Source organism: Hyperolius riggenbachi, chromosome 4, assembly GCF_040937935.1.
Source record: "Hyperolius riggenbachi isolate aHypRig1 chromosome 4, aHypRig1.pri, whole genome shotgun sequence".
NCBI lineage: Eukaryota > Metazoa > Chordata > Amphibia > Anura > Hyperoliidae > Hyperolius > Hyperolius riggenbachi.
Window position 1 is genome coordinate 187,882,162 of NC_090649.1, and position 19,316 is coordinate 187,901,477.

The 19,316-nt window shown below is 43.3% G+C and overlaps 1 protein-coding gene across 1 annotated transcript in view; it reads right to left on the reverse strand.

Moving 5' to 3' along the window:
- Nucleotides 1-9,970: 9,970 nt before the first annotated feature.
- The window catches only part of LAMP3 (lysosomal associated membrane protein 3), a 74,202-nt gene continuing 64,856 nt past the window's right edge, over nt 9,971-19,316 (reverse strand). Inside the window, exon 6 of the mRNA XM_068279310.1 lies at nt 9,971-10,644. Coding sequence (XP_068135411.1) covers nt 10,511-10,644 — 134 coding nt within the window. The 3' untranslated portion in view covers nt 9,971-10,510. The remainder of the gene's footprint in view (nt 10,645-19,316) is intronic.

A 19,316-nucleotide genomic window follows, 5' to 3' on the forward strand; every position in this document is an offset into this window, starting at 1 on the left:
TGCACAGTTATAACTGATAGCAACTGAACTATAGTGATGGTCATGGAGAAGCATGTGATTTGATCAGCTGATAGATTTGCAAAGCTCTGATTTGCTGTGATTACATCCTGCTTTGTCATGATCATAACTAGAAAATCAGGAACTCCAGTGAACATTTTTACTGTTGGCAGGTGATGTAGCTGCTGCATGGTTTTTGGCAGTTGAAAACAGCTGTAAACAGCTATTTCCCACAATGCAGCAAGGTTCACAGACAGGAAACTGCCAGGAGTACCACGGTCCTCAGAGTTTCTTGTGGGAGGGGTTTCACCACAATATCAGTCATACAGCGCCCCCTGATGGTCTGTTTGTGAAAAGAAATAGATTTCTCATGTAAAAGGGGGTATCAGCTACGGATTGGGATGAAGTTCAATTCTTGGTCGGAGTTTCTCTTTAAGCAATAAATAAATACAATTCTGAGGAATGGACTCCTTATTTTGTTTTAGGGGATCCCCCTCCATGGGAAGCTTTCTCCATGTATGGTGGACCTTCCCGGTGGTGGCGGACCTTTGGTTCAAAATTTGTACCCTTATACAGAACATTTTAAAATGTAAATATGTGGCTTCTTGGTCTCTTGGATACAAGCCTGAGTCCTTGAAGTATGCACCCCATAGACTCATCCAGTTTATAGTGGTAGCTGCTTAACACCAGATTGCTTCACAATAGCTACTCTTGCCTACTATCGGCTGTTAATGCTATTCTAGTCAATGAAAAGATAGCAGCATTGTATAATGAGTCTATTTTTTATTACTATATTGTGCTGTACTCTGTCTTTATTGATGAACCTCTATACAAGCTGACTCTGATTGGTCTCTCTGTGAAATGTCTATTTACTTTAGAAATCTATATTGAATCTATATTTGTAACTTTGCTTTCTAGGTTTATGTCTATGTTATGTACCATGATTATGTCCAATTGTCCATACTGTTTGGCCTATGTTGCAGCCTACTTAGGCCACTGTTTATTGTTACAAACTCAATAAAAACCTTTGAAATAAAAATACAGATGTTAGTATACATAAACATATACACATTGGTACATAATACAGAATATGGCCTCATTCACACTAGGGACGTTTCTGTGCGCTTTTCACAGCGCATTGCCCTGTGCGTTGTGCAAGGTATTGATTTTCCTGTGTAATTAAATGTGCCTGGTTTACATCTATGCGCTGCGCTGAGCAACGTTACAAAACGTAGTGTTGCATGCATTTCTGTGCATTGAGCTGTAAAGCGCACATCAATGCAAGTGAATGGGTGCGCTTTTTTAGCACATAGAAGCGCATACAAGCGCGTAGAAACGCATAGGTTTTTTACCCCTAATTGGAAAAAAAAATACATTTACAAATGAAAACAAAGCTTTATTGACAACTGCTACAATAAAAAAAGGGCTTAAAAAAAGCGCAACGCACTGAAACGCGCACTAAAGCGCGCGTTTTTAACATGTGCTTTTACACGTTTCTAATAGGATGTCTAATAGGCAGTGAAACAGAAACAGTGGCAAATGTATAGTGATTAACCAAACATACAGTAACACAAACAAGGAAGAGAGCCCTTATGAGCTTACATTCTAATAATCTTTAGTTGGCTGGCGATTGTAGTGGAATAGTATACAAAATGCATGTTATAGCAGCAACATGTATGTTGTGTGCATAAAGTGAGTTAAGCTATATGTGTAACCCGCTAATCTTTCGGTGCCCTGTCAGCACACAGTAAAGATCAGTGAATTGGGGCCTTTGATAAATTCCAGTAATTCAATACTCCATGTTAAACCTCCTGAAACAGAAAGCCCCCATGAAAAACCCTAGTAACAGACAGCCCCCAAATCCCAAGTAACACCACCCCATGATAGCCCTCCCACATTTGCATGGCTGGTCATTTTTAACAGCATCTATGCGTGCATGTCACATTGTGCCTCCCATCCTCAACTGCCACACCAACATGCGTAATGATTGGACAATGAGGGAGGTAGGGGTGAAGCTAGGAGATGCTGTGTAGTAGAAATGAACGTTGGCTGGGCTGTCGGTACATACAAGAGTCATTACATTTAACATGCTTTTTTTTTTACTGCATTGGCCTTCTAGGGGCCATATGCAATTCACTTTTTCACTTGAGTTTTCTCCTAGGAGATAATTTTTCATTTTTGATTAGATAACTTTTTAGCACTTTGCAATGGAAAAAGTATTAAAAAGTAAGTAAAAAGGTACTATCAGAATTATTTTGAGTATTGGTTTGCTTGCTGGTGGTTTGAAAGGTATTTTATTGACAAGTTTAAAAATATCACCTAGGAGAAAACTAAGGTGAAAAAGTTAATTGCATATGGGCCTGGATGTTTATTTTTTCATTACTTAATCAGTCTCTGTTGTTCATATTTGTTACAGATTTGAGTTAAAATTGTAATCCTGTCATTTTAATTTCTGTTCACTACTTTTTACTAAAGTGTTACTAAGATTTAGCAAACCATGTTTTGAATGTATTTTCACAAACAATATTCTGAACTATTTTGTTAATTAGTTGGTGCAAACAAACTACAGCACACAACGTCTTTTTAGATGTTTATTGTAAATGTTCACAGTTACAGTGTATTGAAAGGCTTAGAGAAGTACAAAATATTTTCTTGTTTAATACTTTATTGAAGTTTTTTAAAAGCGCAAAACAAGGTGCAGCAAAATACGTTATCCATTTTTTGGTTAACAATCAACAATCAGACATTAATCAGTAAAAACACATTTATAACAACTGAAATTATACTATTTAAGGATAGAATAACCGTAATAGGGACCAGCCTCAAGTGCAGCCTTGGGTAGGAGCACCTGGGGTCATTTGGGTGACACCCTTTATGTGATGGCCTCGGGCTACTATTCCCTCTGAACCTCTAACAACTGCTAACATCCCCCCATCTTAAAGGGGACCTAAAGCGAAAAAATTACCCCTAGGGAGTACTAACCTCGGGAGGGGGAAGGCTCTAGATCCTAAAGAGGTTTCACTGCAGGCCCGTTCTAGTGCTGGGACTCCTGAAAAAAGGCTTGTTGACACAGATGCACTAGCACTGTTCCGAGTGGCTTTCTTCGGAAAAAGTGCTGGAATGGGTTGACATACGAGGGCGGCGAGGAGTCTTTGGGATCCGGAGGCTTCTCCCTCCTAAGGTAAGTATCTAAAATGAATAATGCAAACCTCCCAGTTTTGCTGTAAGTCCGACTCCAGATCCAACCAAGGCCCACAAGCATTATGCTATTACTGTCTGTGTTCTTCAGAGACTTCCCAGGTCCTTCTCCACCTCACTGCTGCTGGTTGGGACTCTTCTTTTTTGTGGCTGCACTACTGTCCATGTATGAGCAAGGCCATAGTGCGCATGTGCAAGTACAGTCCATGTCTGCACAGTGGTACTAAGCTGTTTGTGGACGGAGGAAAAAGCCATGCATGAGCGGCTTTGTGCTACTGCACAGGGAAATATTATTTCAGATGTCAGCAGTCATCTGGAAGAATTTCCATCTGACCACTACCACAGCTAGCTTTGTCCTGATCAATGCAGTATAAAAGCTATAGGAAACATTGCAGCATCGACTGTGACCATACCAAGAGGCAGAAGAGGGTGAGACCAGTATAGGAGGAGTGAAGGAGGGTGAATGGGAGAAGGCATGGCTGGTATAAAATATAGGGACGGGCAGTGGCGTAGCTAAGGAGCTGTGGGCCCCAATGCAAGTTTTACAATGGGGCCCCCCAAGCACTCTATACATAACAATTGATACGGCACACCAAAACCTGCCAATGGCAACTACAGTGTCAGAGGTGCAAGAAGGGGATGGGGAACAGTGTGTTAATGATTACCACTAATCAAAGCATCTATAGAAGTGATTATTATGAGCACAGGACCAATAGAGAGCTAATACTGCAGTTGAGGGAGGGCCCTTCGGGGCCCCTCAGGCCCAAGGGCCACAATGCGGTCGCGACCTCTGCAACCCCTATTGCTACGCCCCTGGGGATGGGGCTTCTGAACCTGGAAGTCAGAGACTCACTGTGGAATTAATGAATATCTGAAGTTTTAGAAAAAGGATGTAATCGACAAAAACAAAACGTTTAGGATTTGTCATGAAGTGCATAAAGAAACAGGTTGTGCTGGCTAAACAACTGCTTTACAATATTAAAACTAAGTCCTCATATTACAGTAATAGATAAACAAAGGCATTTTATAATTTAAATACATTTCTCCCAATAGCCAGCAATTAAAGAAATTATCTAAATAAACATGTTAACAATACAAGAAAGTTACCTATCTCCCAAGTGACATTTGCTGTCTGTGTTCTACTAGTTGCATGTTAGTCTGTACCATTTTTACTAGCATGGTAAAAGATATTTAGCTGCATAATAAAACATAATAAATTTAGTCATTAGATCCTAAACCTGTCTCAGAGCTTCAGCTAGGATTACATGCAATTCACCATACATGATCCAAAACTGGGACCATAAATTACATAATAGCATAGCAAGATGGCTCCTACAGATTAGTTACACCGTTATAACTTCTAAGAACAAACTATCGTTTTAAAGCAAAATAATAATAATAATGCAGGGAACTTCTATGTGCAGTGTACACTGATAGGAATTAGTGCAGTTAGGACTTAACTGAATATCACATTATTCAGCAAACTGGCTGCTTCCAGTACTGGATAACTATAACTTGGCACAGATTTTATTGTGATGTTAACAAAGATGAGAAGATTTGGGGCGGCCGAAGCCTGGTAGGATAACTGTGCAGTCAATAGGTAGATGGGAGAGACAGGTTTTAGTTGTATGTTTGTTATGTGTGGACTGCAATTCCATTAAAAAAATGGTTAATTTCTAAGCAACCTCACCAGCGACTATTAAAAAAAGAAATTACACCTCCTGAGACTCAAAAGGTCTCCCAACTGTGACCCTCCTGGAATCACTGCTCAGCATAGCCTCTAGTCTGCAACTAAGGCTGAGGCGCAGTAATGTGAGGTGGTGGCAAGCTATTGAGTACCTTCATCTCCCTGTCAATTCAGAATACTCACTGGGACTCAAGAAGTAAGAAATGTTACAAAGCTGCTGCACAGCCTGGTGGGAAAAGCAGCCTTATCTTTAAGCCTGGTACAAACATCCAATCTTGTTTGGGCAATTTGACCACCTCAGTGTAGTATGAGGGCCAACAGATTTTGAATACTTTTAGCAGTTTGTATAGATAAGCTTTCATACTACATGGAAGTAGTAAAATTGGCCAATGAAGATTGGATGTTTGTATGGACCTTCGGTTGTATTTTTACGTATGGACCTTCGGTTGTATTTTTACGTGAGTTGCAGTGCCACGTGATGTAAGTATAAAATACTGTACATGAAAATACCCTGCTGGTCATACAGAGTGCATTTGTATTGGAAAAGTACAGGACCACTGTAGAGATCAGCAGGGTTTGCTAGCTGGTCCCCTTACGCACTCCCAAAAATAAATATAATGTTAGGTTCAAAGAAGTATCGGGGTGCTAAATCCTCCACATAAAGTGCATTTAATCTAACATAAGAGATAAAAGTGAAGTGAGAGAGCAGGGAGTAATTGCAGCCTAACCACTGTTTAATAGTAAACATGCATCACAGGCAGTAGACAAGATAGAGGCAATAGAAAAGATATTGCCTCTGATGATGCATAGCATCAAACAGCTGTTGGACTGCTTTTACCCTCTGCTCTTGCATTGCACTTTTTATCTGTTATATTACTGAGGATCCATTGGCCAGATGCTTTGCTGTGAACTTATGATTGGCATGTCTGTTCTGTGTACACACACCCTCACTAGCTCCAGACAAGCGATAAGTGCATGTTGTTTCCTGCTGCTGATCTATTATCGGCTACTCATTTCCTCTTCTTCTTTTTTCTTCTTTTTTTTTTGGGGGGGGGGGGGCAAATAAGTATAATTTTACTAATCATTTTATAGTTAAAGATACCATAGCCTCATGCCCTGGGACTGTGTTACACAGTTATATCTGTTGTTGGATACATACATCCAGTATTTCTGTTAGGGAAGGAGAAATGACTAATAAGAAGGTGGCAAAGATGTGGTGTTAGGTGAGTGAAGGAAGAAGATACTCTTCAGGATTATGACTAGACCAATATAATTAAATCTAATGAGTATGTTAAACTTTTAATATAGATATGTTAAGATATTTTATCAATTTCTGTCCAGTGTAAATTGTTCTACATTGAATGCTCTGCATCAAAGCAATCCTGTAGTGTAAAATAATATAATTAATAAAATTGCTTATTTTTTTTACTATATCCTATAAAATAAACTCCCAGTCGCTGCGCCCTCCTGTGTCCCTGTGCCCATGCATTGTGCCTGACGCGCATACGCACCATGCGGACGGACTTCAGAGAGCAGAGGAGGAAGGGCGAAGGGGGATGGGAGTGTGCGTTTGTACGCATCACGGCCATTCGTTGCAGGGAGGGGGGGTTGCAGCCGAGGTCTAGGGCCTGTTTTTTTAACGGTCAGGCCTTTTAACTAGTGCATTCACAAATAATTTAGTCAGTGTTTGCCCATTGTAAAATCTTTCCTCTCCCTGATTTATATTCTGAAATGTATCACAGGCAGCAACATTTGGTACTGGCAGGTGATCTCTATGCAATGTTTTTTTTACTGAGAGAGAAGATGTCTGGTTTCCGGGCCGGGGGGAGGGCGCGTATGGATTCTGCAGAGTAAACAGCCTAGGCTATTCAGGGTGGGGCTGAATACCTCCTCCTGTGAAGTCTGCACCACCTGTCCTCAAATGTAGACACCAGGGCCTGAGCTCACACCAGCTGGTGCTGCGTTTATTTACACGCCATACCAATGCTTGCTACAGACTGCAGTGTAGAGTGACAGTGCTGCAGTGTAGAGTAAAAGGCTTTTCTGTTCATTATTACTATTAAGAAGCACATGCATTCAAATTAACACAATCTGACTTTCCCCCATTAAGGTGCACTAACAAATCAACTGCACATCAAAGCAGAGTATTCGGTGCATGAATGGTAGGTATGTATTCTGAACATGTTTGGTCACAGCCCACCTACCTCTCAGTGGCTCATATGCAATTAACTTTTTTCCTGCCTTTTCTCCTAGGAGATAATTTTTTAAATTGTATTTAAAATAACTTTTAACTTTTTAGCACTCTGCAACTGAAAAAGTACCACAAAGGAGAAAAAAAACACTTAAAATTATTTTGAGCATGTTCTTGCTTGCTGGAGGTTTAACCTTTTGCCGACCGCGTCACGCCGATGGGCGTGGCCGCGGCGGCAGCCCCAGGACCGCCTAACGCCAATTGGCGTAAAGTCCTAGTGCCAGCTAATGCAGGAGATCTCGCGCATCTCCTGCTTGGGGGGCGGAGCTCCGCCCCGCCTTCAGTCTCTGAGCGGCTATTGCCGCTCGGGAGACTGCTAGACGGCGAGATCACCGTCTATTTTTTTGTGCAGCGCTGCGTGTGACACGGCTGTCCCCCTGGGGGACAAGAGAGCGATCGGCTCTCATAGGCAGAGGCCTATGACAGCCGATCGCCGTAATTGGCTGGCTGCGGGGAGGGAGGGAGGGAACTTATTTAAACAAACAGTGATTTTTAAATAAAAATCACCAACAATAATATTTATATTAAAAAAATAAACATGTGGGGGGCGATCAGACCCCACCAACAGAGAGCTCTGTTGGTGGGGAGAAAAGGGGGGGGGGGATCACTTGTGTGCTGTGTTGTGCGGCCCTGCAGTTTGGCCTTAAAGCTGCAGTGGCCATTTCAGCAAAAAAAAGGCCTGGTCGTTTGGGGGGTTTAACACTGCAGTCTTCAAGAGGTTAAAAGGCATTTTATTAACAATTTTGAAAATGGGCCTGATGATATTCAAGGTGATAAGTAGCTTGCAAGATGCGAGCTACTTATCACCTTGCCATTGCACAAGGATTACCAGCAAATCCTATTGCCAGTTTCACTCCTGCGATGGCTGATCGTTAGGGAGCATTACTCAGACAAAAGCCTAAGCAATGCTCCCATGTTACGTGCGATAAGGGGCGCGGCTTTACCCTGTGGTGCAGTCCATCAGCACTACGGCCTCGCTCCCCACACATGCGCACAACCCGCCGAACATCTGCCGCTATCTTCCGTCGCTGCATCTGAGCTCCCCGCCAGCCGCCGCTCGTCTATGCAACCCCCCACGTAGCTGCACAGATACTGTGAAGCAATTACCGACCCGCCACTAAACACCCGCCGCAAGTCACCGACGTGTAATTACAGTGTATGAGTCACTGTAATTACTCTCGCTATAGCAGAGTCCCGGCAAAGCATCTTTGAATCAGCCGCCGGGGCTCTCCATTGGTTCACAGTCTGGACCAATGAAAATGGCTCAGCCTGTGAACCAATGGGGAGCCCCGGCGGCTGATTCAAAGATGCTTTGCCAGGACTCTGCTATAGCGAGAGTAATTACAGTGACTCATACACTGTAATTACACGTCGGGGACTTGCGCCGGGTGTTCAGCGGCGGGACGGTAATTGCTTCACAGTATCTATGCAGCTACGTGGGGGGTTGCATAGACAAGCAGCGGCCGGCGGGGAGCTCTGGGGGTCTCTTTATTGAAGGAGACCCCCAGATGCAGCGGCGATGAGGTGCGCTAGCATGTTTAGACCTGCTTTTTGCAGGTCTAAGCTAACGCTCATGTCTGCCTGCAAAGTCTAATAGGATAGGGTGTATTGAACTTGCTGGGCGATAATATCGCCCAAGTGAGTTTTTTTAACACCCTGCCTAGGGCTAAATGTAATTGGATCAGGCAACTTTATTGTCACCTGATTATCAGACTCACCAGCGTTTAACACTGGCGAGTCTGACAATTGCATCAGGCCCAATATCACCTAGGAGAAAACTCGGGCGAAACAATGAATTGCATATGGACCTATGATTTCAAAGCAATCAGAAGGTAAGTTGCAATAATTCAGCTTTAAGTGAACATCTGTGCATCACTACTGAATGGATGCTAGCCTGGCTACAGTGGCATTGTGTGTAACCACAGATGTTCACTTGAAGCTGAATTATAGCAAGTTTCCTTCTCTTTTAAAAAGGCAAATCACACCAAGCATTGCTTTTTAGTAGGAGGGCATTTCGGTCTCTTTTAGTCCCATATACATTCCTAGTGGTTTGAGTCACCCCGAGCTGCTTGATTACTCTGTTCAAAGCAATCAGGAACCAGCAAAAAATGCAGCAGAAAAAAAGATATGCTAGTACATGAAATGTGGGAAAATGCAATATAAGGCCAACAAGACTCTGAACACATTTTTAATGCGGGTTAATACTGCTCTATATACCGCATACACTTGCATATAAGCCAAGGTACCCACTTTTAACTCAGAAACCAGGAAAAAGTGATTAACTCACTTATAAGCCCCTACCCCCAGTATAGCCCCCTCCACAGTAGCCAGATGTGCCCCCAGTACAAGTCAGCCCCCTCCTCATAGCCAGATGTGCCCTAAGGATGATACAGCTGTGTCTCAAGACAGCACTAGATGGCATCAAAGATATGTTACACAGCGATTGCCACACAGGAAGAATTCCTGATCATTGCACCGCTTGCATGCTCCTCTCCACAAGCCAGGGGACACATGTAGTCTTGAGCAGCACACTCTGCACACCTTGTTGCAGGGGATGGGGGCCATGAATACAGCAGGGAGCCAGCTGGTAAGAACAGGATCACTAGTGCACGATCCTCTGCCAGTAACAAAGCCTGCCCCACCATCCATTCTGCTCCACTGACCCGCATATAAGCAGAGGGGGTAAATATGCAGCACATTTTTTGTGCTGAAAAATTAGGCTTATACGCGAGTATATAAATTATTTGCATTTTAATTTAAATCCCTGCTTTTACAAAGCATTCAAAATTTTCCAAACTTTCTGCTCAAATGCGAAAGAAAAGTCTCTGTAGACTAGCCCTGAAACAGACCCACTGGGCAGATTTATTGCATAACATGCAAAACAGATCAAAAGTGAAGCAGATGCTCAAAGGAAGGATTCTGATCGGCCACACGGTTACAGCAGGTTATCTCCATTTTTCCTTGCAGTGTTTTTGATAAATTGTATGTTCATTGCTGTATTGGAGAGACTGCAGTGTTTGCATGCATTGCCAGGAAATATTGGAGGCGTGCAAAGGAAACTGGAGCAAAAGTGGAACCAATCAGAATAGCCACTTAGAATCAATGGACATTTACTCAATTCTGTGCTAGTTTTATTTACATTTTCCTTATACTGATTCTGATCAATCTGCCCCACTACTCCCTGCCTGAACCTAGCTGCATTATTAATAGAAACCTACATAAGAATTCATACTGTGCTTTGCCCATTATAAGTGACAGTTTTCTTAGTTATTTAAAAAAATCTACAGTTACACTTTTAGTTTTTGTTAAGAACACTTGGATGGTGTTTGCTATATTCTTCATCATTCTGCTATTTCACACTGACTTCCTGCTGGTGGTTAAATTCGCTGATATCCGGATGACTTCCTCTTTAGACACACAAAGTAGACAATTATTCCTACGATAATGACTGCTAGTACAGAGACACCGATAGCCACAGCAATTAAATTCCGATCATAAGAACACGCTATGTCTGTTGAAATAAAACATAAATAAAACATCAAAAGATGGTTATAACTGGGTAAAAGAAAAATGTAATCAACATATATTTATGCAAAACATTCTGCCTTTCACTACTGTATTCCTTAACCACTTGCCGACCGCACACTCATAACGCGCGTCGGCAAAGTGGTAGCTGCAGGACCAGCGACGCACTTCTGCATCGTCGGCTGCAGGCTAATTAATCCGGAAACAGCCGCTCCCGCGAGCGGCTGCTTCCTGTCAATTCACGGTGGGGGGCTCCGTGAATAGCCTGCGGGCTGCCGATCGCGGCTCGCAGGCTAAATGTAAACACAAGCAGAAATAATCCGCTTTGTTTACATTTTTACATCGCTGCTAACAGTGTACCAATCAGTGGCCGGGGATCGCTGTCAGATGACAGGCAGGAGCCTGTTAGAGGCTGCACAGGACAGATCCGTTCCTGTGCAGCCTCCGATCTCCGGGGCAGGAAGGGAGAAGAGGGAGAGGGGGAATCCTGCGGTGGAGGGGGCTTTGAGGTGCCCCCCCGCCACCCACACGCATGCAGGAGCGATCAGACCCCCCCAGCACATCATCCCCCTAGTGGGGAAAAAAGGGGGGCGATCTGGTCGCTCTGCTTGTTATTTGATCTGTGCTGGGGGCTGTAGAGCCCACCCAGCACAGATCTTCGAAATCAGCGCTGGTCCTTAAGGGGGGGTAAAGACTGAGTCCTGAAGTGGTTAATATCCAGACAAAAATCTGTGCCCATTATCCAGTAATTCACAAATGCACACATTACATTTTGGCACATATCTATGTCTGCGTTTATTAAAGGACATATATCGTACAGAGTGTATGAGGCTGATATTTATATTCTGAAAGAAGCCCATCTCTCATGCTAATCTTCTGCCTCTAGTACATTCTGAGTCAGTGATCTAGACCAAGTATGCAGATATTAGTTCATTTTGTCTGACCTGTTTGCAGGCTTGTTTCAGGTGACTCTATACATATTGAAACCAAAAGATTAGCATGACAACCATGCCACTGGTATTTTTGAAAAAGCAGGGATATGGCAGAATCCATTCCTTCCTTATTACAACTTTCACAGCCTATTCAAAAAGATAAAATAACAGGATTACACTAGTGCTAAATAGTCACTAAGGCCCGGTTCACATTAGCGTTCCAGGTCCGGTTTCCCTGGATCCGGAACGCTCTGTACACAGCGGATGGTGAATGGATACATTGTTAATCAATGTATCCATTCACACTCGTGCGACCGTCCGGATCCAATCTGGGAACGCAGCATCCGGCTTTTTTCCAACATGCGCTATTTTTCAGTCCGTCCCGGTGCGGCTGCGGACCCAGGCCGGATCCTGACCCGAACATGCGGCCATGCTGTGCAATGAGAAACGGATGTTTCTCATCACACTGGCAATAGGACCGGATGCTTCCAGCACCAGTCCTATGCCACTTGGGGGGCCCGGACTACACGCCGGTATCCCCCATGCTTGCGGTGCCTTTCTGGCACTGCAATGTATCTAGTTCCGGCTACTTTATTGTAGCCGGAACTGATACATTCCGGATCCGCAACTGGTGGCAACTTGTGGCCACCGCAGAGACCCGTACGGTCTCTTTGCGGCCCCCGGACCTGGACCCCCGGACACTTGCGGACTCGAACCGCAAGTGTGAACGGGGCCTAACCCATGGCTTTTATGTCTTTTTTAGTGCTGTGTGTGAAACATACTACCTGGAAATGCCTCAGGAAATTCCTGCACCCGGCATGTATAATTAGCTGAACACAGCAGACTGTACTGCAACTATGAAGGAGCATCAACTATTCTTATGAAAAAACTGACACACCTGGTACTCAGCTTGCTTGCAGGAAGGCTGAGCTATCCATGTGGCTTCCTCTGCAGATAAATCCTAACAAGTTTGTAATAATGTATGAAAATCCTTTGTGCTGTATAAATGTGAATGTTGGTGGTTGTTCTATCAATAAGTTTGGAATTTCACAGTAAAGCCTTCACCACTTCAGGACGAGAGCAATTTTCACATCAGCACTGATCCCATTCATTCCCCAATAACTTTATTACTCCTTAACACAGCTAAATGATCTATATATTGTTATTTGCAGGACAAATTACCGGTAGGCTTTTAGTGGGTGACAATTTTGTTTAGTAAATACCTTATTTTCTATGCATGTTAAAGGGAAATTAAGGTAAAAAATAGAAAAAAAAACACTATTTCTCCATTTACATCCATTATAGCTTTACAATAAACAGTGCTAAGTATAAGTTAAACCCACAAATTGTATGTGCTTATCCATCCTCGTTATTACAACATTTAGATTATGTTCCTAGCACAATAGAAGGTGACAATATTGTATCTGGAAATAAAAATACCTTTTTTTCTGTTTTGTGTCTTTTGATTTCTCATTGTATACCATCGATGATTACGAGACCTTATTTGCAAAAATAACAGTAATATACCCTCATGGTATATTTAAAAAGCCAAGTTCCTAAGGTAACAATACATATTTTTTCTCTTATATTCTGTCACTTTGTTTTCATTTTACAGGTATTTTTGGGGGGGTACAGAATATGCAAACATTTAATTGCTTTTGATTCAGTTTGTGACTAAAAAGAATACAGAAGACATGGACCTCAACCCTAAAACTTTAAAAACTCCATTCTACAACTTATCAGAGTTAAAATGTTACCATATATGTCTCTTGTAGTTTTGCTAAGACTTTCCCAAGTTTGATCGTAATTTTGAAAATTACTTTTTTATGTTGGATTGAGTTTGTCCCTACCCATTTTTTATTTGACGTGTGTCCAAGCTTTAAGACACACCAAAATGTGTTCTACAACTTGTCACGGTTAAAATGATACCACATGTGCCTCATTTAGTAACAATCTGGTGGTGCACTCTCCCCAAATACACTGGACGTACATCTCCGACAAGATAGGCTTAAATAGAACCTGAACTGAAAATGAAAAGTCAAAATAAAAACATAAACACGTCATACTTACCTCCTGTGTAGTCTGCTCCTGAACCTCTTCCTCCTGTCCTGCGTCCTGTTTGTCCACTGTGATCAATGGAATTCTCTGTCCTCCATTTTGAAAATTGTCATTACCCCTTAACAGCTTCCTGGTCAGCACACTGTTACACTGTAATATCACCCACTTGAGCCATAGGGAAGCATGGACATTACATTGCACATTCAGTTGTAACTGACAGCAGCTGATATATAACTGACAGCAACTGGTATAGTTCACTTCTTTTTTTTTCCAAAATTTTTTTATTGGATTTTTCATTTTTAAAAGATACATTAAGGCTAACAATATGGCCAAATAGTATCATAACAGACAACAAAACATTGATCAAATGTCATACAATGGAAGAGGTGATAAATGTAGCATTGGTCAAATATCATACGATAGGGGGGATGATGACATAATCTTAACGTAAACAAGGGAGCGAAGCTTAAAGGGGAACTTCAGCCTAAACAAACATACTGTCATCAAGTTACATTAGTTATGTTAATTAGAATAGATAGGTAATATAATCTCTTACCCACCCTGTTTTAAAAGAACAGGCAAATGTTTGTGATTCATGGGAGCTGCCATCTTTGTCATGGGGGCAGCCATCTTTTTGGTTGAAAGGAGGTGACAGGGAGCAGGAGACACAGTTCCAAATGTCCTGTGTCCTGATTACCCCTCCCAGCTGCGCACACTAGGCTTCAAATATCAAATTCAAAATGTAAAAAAAAAAAAAATTGCACCAAAACAGCAGAACGAGAACAACAAAATCAGAAATCCCATCATGCTTTGCACAGCATCAGGGTAAAAAAGCCCGGGCAGTTTTCTTCTGTGCAGCTAAAAATGAGGCTTGTATAAGAGAAACAAAGTTCTAATGCTGTGAAACTGTTAAAGTAACACTAGGCCTTCTCAGTGCTGCTGAATCGATTTTTAGTCCGGAGGTTCACTTTAATTAGAAAACTTTATAGAAGTGTGACCCAGAGGACCATGTCCAACAATCTGGGATCAGTATATGGATGGGGAGAGGGGGTAATCCCAGCTTCGGGCTGGGGAAAACTGTGAGCCCTGGTGCCCGTCGTCCAGCGATAGACGGGCGACCCAGAGGTCGCTATGGTAAGCTCAACTGGAGAGTGTGAGTGGAAGAGGAAGAATTAGAAGGAAGAGGGTGGAAAGAGAAAGAAGGAAAAAGAGAGGAAGAAAGGAGAAGGAAAAGAAAAGAGAGAAGAGGGCTGTCCCGTCTCATAGCCTCCTGATCAAGGAGCTCTCCATGAGGGGGTGTTCTAGTTGGATCCAGGGGTCCCAGGTCTTCTCGAATTTTTTGTGGGTGTCTCTCAAGATGCTAGTCAGTTTCTCATTGATCATGAAAGAATTGATTCTAGATTTCACCTCACCAATAGTGACAGAGGGTTTTTTCCAGTTTTTGGCGATTGTCATTGTAGCTGCTGAGAAAACGAATGAAGCTAATTTGTTCTGGGATGAAGTTAGCGAATCTATTCTTTCATGTAAAAGGGCTTGCCAGGGGTTTCTGGGGATGGTTACGTGGAAGAGGGTTGAGAGTAGCCTATAAACTTGGCACCAGAATCTAGTAAGCCTAGGGCAGGTCCACCAAGTGTGTAACATGTCTCCGTGTGATCTGCAGCCACGGAAGCAGAAAGGACTGGCAGAGGGAAACACTTTTGCTATTCTTGCCGGAACAAGATACCAGCGTGTCATAATCTTATATGCCGCCTCTATAGTATGTAAATTCGATGAGCAGCAGGAAATCCTGCTCCATATATTTAACCAGTCTTCTCGATCCCTCGTGCCTGACAGGTCGGATTCCCATCTAGTAATATAAGCATGGGTGAGTGGGAGCGCCGGGCGAGTTAGAAAAGAGTAGATTGTTGAAATCAGCCCTTTAGAATTGGGGCGGTGGAGGCATATGTTTTCATATGGCGTGAGATCGAAGGGGGGTTCCCTATTTTGGGTGAGGGACTGTACCCAGTGCCTTATTTGTAAGAAACGGAAGTATTCTCTTGGTGGGACTTGAAAGTTTTCTTGTAGGGCTGGCCAGCTGTACACCCCTCTAGGATTGATAAAATGTTTAACCTTGGTGAGGCCGTTATCCACCCACCACTTGAAGGCTTCCGGATTATCATGCCCTGGGGGGAAAAGTGGGTTATTAACTAGAGGTAGCAGAGGGAGGTGAGGGGAAAGGAGATGAGAGGAGTATCGGACTGAGTCCCATACTTGGAGGCTGTGGAGCATGGGAGGGCTAAGAGCGGGGGGCCGCATCTTTGGAGGTAGCCAAAGGAGGGTGCTTGGGAGCATAGGAGCGCTATCTGGGATCTCAAGAAACACCCACAACGGGGTGTCACGGGTTTGGAACACCCGAGTTAGTTGTGTAATAGTTGCTGCTCGGTAATAAGAGCTGATCTGGGGAACTCCCAGGCCACCATCTAGTTTATGAGCGAAAAGGGTTGACTTATTGACTCTAGGGTGCTTACTACCCCATATGAAAGATTGTATTTTATGTTGGAAAGTGCATAGGTAATGGGGGGGCACTTTGACAGGGAGAGTCCGGAAGTAATAGAGAAGCTTAGGTAAGAATGTCATCTTGATTGAGTTGATCTTTCCTAGCCAAGAGATCGGGAGCGTGGACCATCTGTCTGTTAGTGAAGACAGGGATTTAAGAAGTGGTGGATAGTTAGCTGCAAAGAGGGAGGCATAGTTAGGGGTTAGAGTGATACCAAGGTAAGGTATAGATTGAACCCATTGGAAAGGGCAAAACTCTCGGATTTGAGTAGTGAGATGAGGCGTGAGGGCGATACTTAGGGCTTTAGATTTTGCCGCATTGATTTCTAGACCAGAAATTTGAGCGAACTGTTCAAGGGCTTTAAAGGGAATGTCCAAGCAAAATAAAAAAATGAGTTTCACTTACCTGGGGCTTCTGCCGGCCCCATGCAGCCATCCTGTGCCCTCGTAGTCACTCACTGCTGCTCCAGTCCCCCGCTGGCAGCTTGCCGACCTCGGAGGTCGGCGGGACGCATTGCATACATTTTTACGCATTCCTGCTAGTGTAGGAACATTAACACATACATTTTTACGCATTACTGGTTCAATGTGTAAAAATTTACGCATTGAACCAGTAACGCGTAAAAATGTATGCATTAATATTCCTGCACTAGCGGGAATGCATAAAAATGTACGCAATGCGGCCCCCGACCTCTGAGGTCGGCAAGCTGGCAGCAGGGGACTGGAGCAGCAGTGAGTGACTACGAGGGCACAGGATGGCTGCATGGGGCTGGTAGAAGCCCCAGGTAAGTGAAACTCATTTTTTTATTTTGCTTGAACCTTCCCTTTAAGGGCATTAGGGATGGAAATGTGAGGTTGTGTGAGGAACAAAAGAGTGTCATCCGCAAACATAAGTAGTTTGTGAGCCAGGCCGGCTCTCTCTACCCCTTTGATGTCAGTGTTGTCTCGTAGGAAACAGGCAAGTGGCTCTAGGGCTAGAATGAAAAGTAGGGGGGAGAGTGGGCAGCCCTGGCGAGTTCCTCTCTTTATAGGGAAAGTTTGTGAGGTGTGGCCTGAGAATTTCACTGAAGCTGTGGGAGTGGAGTACAGTCCCCCAACCCAATTCAGGAAGTGGGGATCTAGTCCCCATTTGCTTAAGGCATGTTTGAGATAATTCCACGAAAGGGTGTCAAAGGCCTTAAAAATGTCTAAGGACAAGGCTACGCTTGGGATTTTATGGGAATGTAAGTAGTGGGACAGGAGAACTGCACGTCTAGTATTGTCCTCTGCTTGGCGGCCTGGGACAAAGCCTACTTGGTCACGATGGACTAGATCTGGCAGGACTCTATTTAGACGTAAAGCTAGTATTTTCCCCAGTAACTTGGTATAGTTCACTTCTGACAAAATATTATCAGAACTGGAAGTGATCGCTGTAAGAAGAAAATGGTGAGCTTCTGAGAGGAACTGACCGTGAGGTAAGTATGTAATATTCATTTGCAGCTACGTCATGTGTTTATTTTAAATAATTGTACTCAGTTCAGGTTCCCTTTAAGTGGTTTAGGTGAATAGGAAACTATGGCACTTTCTTATTAAATTTTCATATTTGATAATACTAGTCCATTGAAATTGCATTTCGAAAATTATGTAGCCACAGGGATGCCTTCGGAAACCATGCAGCTGTTCACAAAGTGGGCTTTTTCCAGTCAGTGAACAGAGCTCACTACCCATGGGTGGTGTTATCACATGACACCACCCATCTCTCTGTTGCTGAGATTAGCTCTTTGTTACTGCAACTCAGCATATTATTTTGTTGCCTAGATTGTACGCCTTCGGGCAGGATTACCATCCACCTGTACTTATCAGCATTCAGGAGACCATTATTTCTGAAGAGATCTCCATCTCTCTGCGCAGAAATACAGCTCCAAACCTGCAGTGAGCCTCCACCACATTTCACTGTTGACTGCATGCATGTACTTCTTTGTACACCACTTATCTTCTCAGAACTGCAGATGGATGTTCTAGGGGCCCTTGGTTTCTGCCAAGTCTCAGGTAATGGTCGTACTGAACACTTTTCGATTGGAAGGAAAGATCTGTATAATATTTGCTTTTACCTGCTGCACTGTTTTATGACCAGCCACTGCCTTTGCCTACTGGGTGCAGCTGTGGCCATAGTCAGATACAAAATTACACTTTTTTGCTGTTGGGTAACCCCACTGTGCAGCTGGAAGGCGATTGCTGGCTGGCAGACAGGAGGCTGCAGTGCTTGACAAGCATGTAGTTTAGCCACCCATATGAAAGTGGCCTTAGTGTGTTTTGTGCTCTGCGAAAATACACTCCTTTACTGCCTGTTCCCTCATCACTGACCATTATGCCTTATATACAAACTGCTAATAATGAGGATTAACTTATAACAATATAGCCAAAGGGTTCTCAGATCTCTTCAGGAGTAAACATTCATAATTAGCAACTTAAAGCACTACGGGCTTAAACCAGGCCATCTTTTTACAAAATAGCCACTGCAGCTTTAAGGCCTCGCTGCAGGGCCGTACAAATCAGCACACAAGTGATCCCCCCTTTTCTGCCCACCAACACAGATTTCTGATGGTGGTTAATGATCTCTCCAAGGATGTTTATTTTATTTTTTATAAATATTTATCGTTTTTATTTTTGAATAAATAATTTATTTTTTTTATTATTTCCATAACCCTTCCTCCCAGCGGCAGCCTATGACAGCGATAGGCTGTCATTGGCTTCAGCTTATGACAGCAGATAGCTTCTGCCCCCAGTACAGCACTGCCTTAGATCACAGCGCTGTACTGTGTAAATAGACGGAGGTTTCACTGTCTCAGTCTCCTAGTGGCGATTGCCGCTGGAAGACTGATGGCGGAACGGAGCACCGTCATGCAAGCGGAAATGTGCCGCATCAGCGCGTGCGATCATCCTGCAAATCCCTATCCCAGGACTTTACACCAATCGGCGTTAGGCGGTCCTGGGGCTGGCGCTGCGTCCATGCCCATCAACGTGACGCGATCGCCTAGAAGTTAAGTCTGCTCTTCTGTCAGACCTTCCTATCTGATTAAAACAACAGACTCTTTAAGGATGATTTGCTTAAAGGGAACCTAAACTGAGAAGGATGTGGATTTTTCCTTTTAAA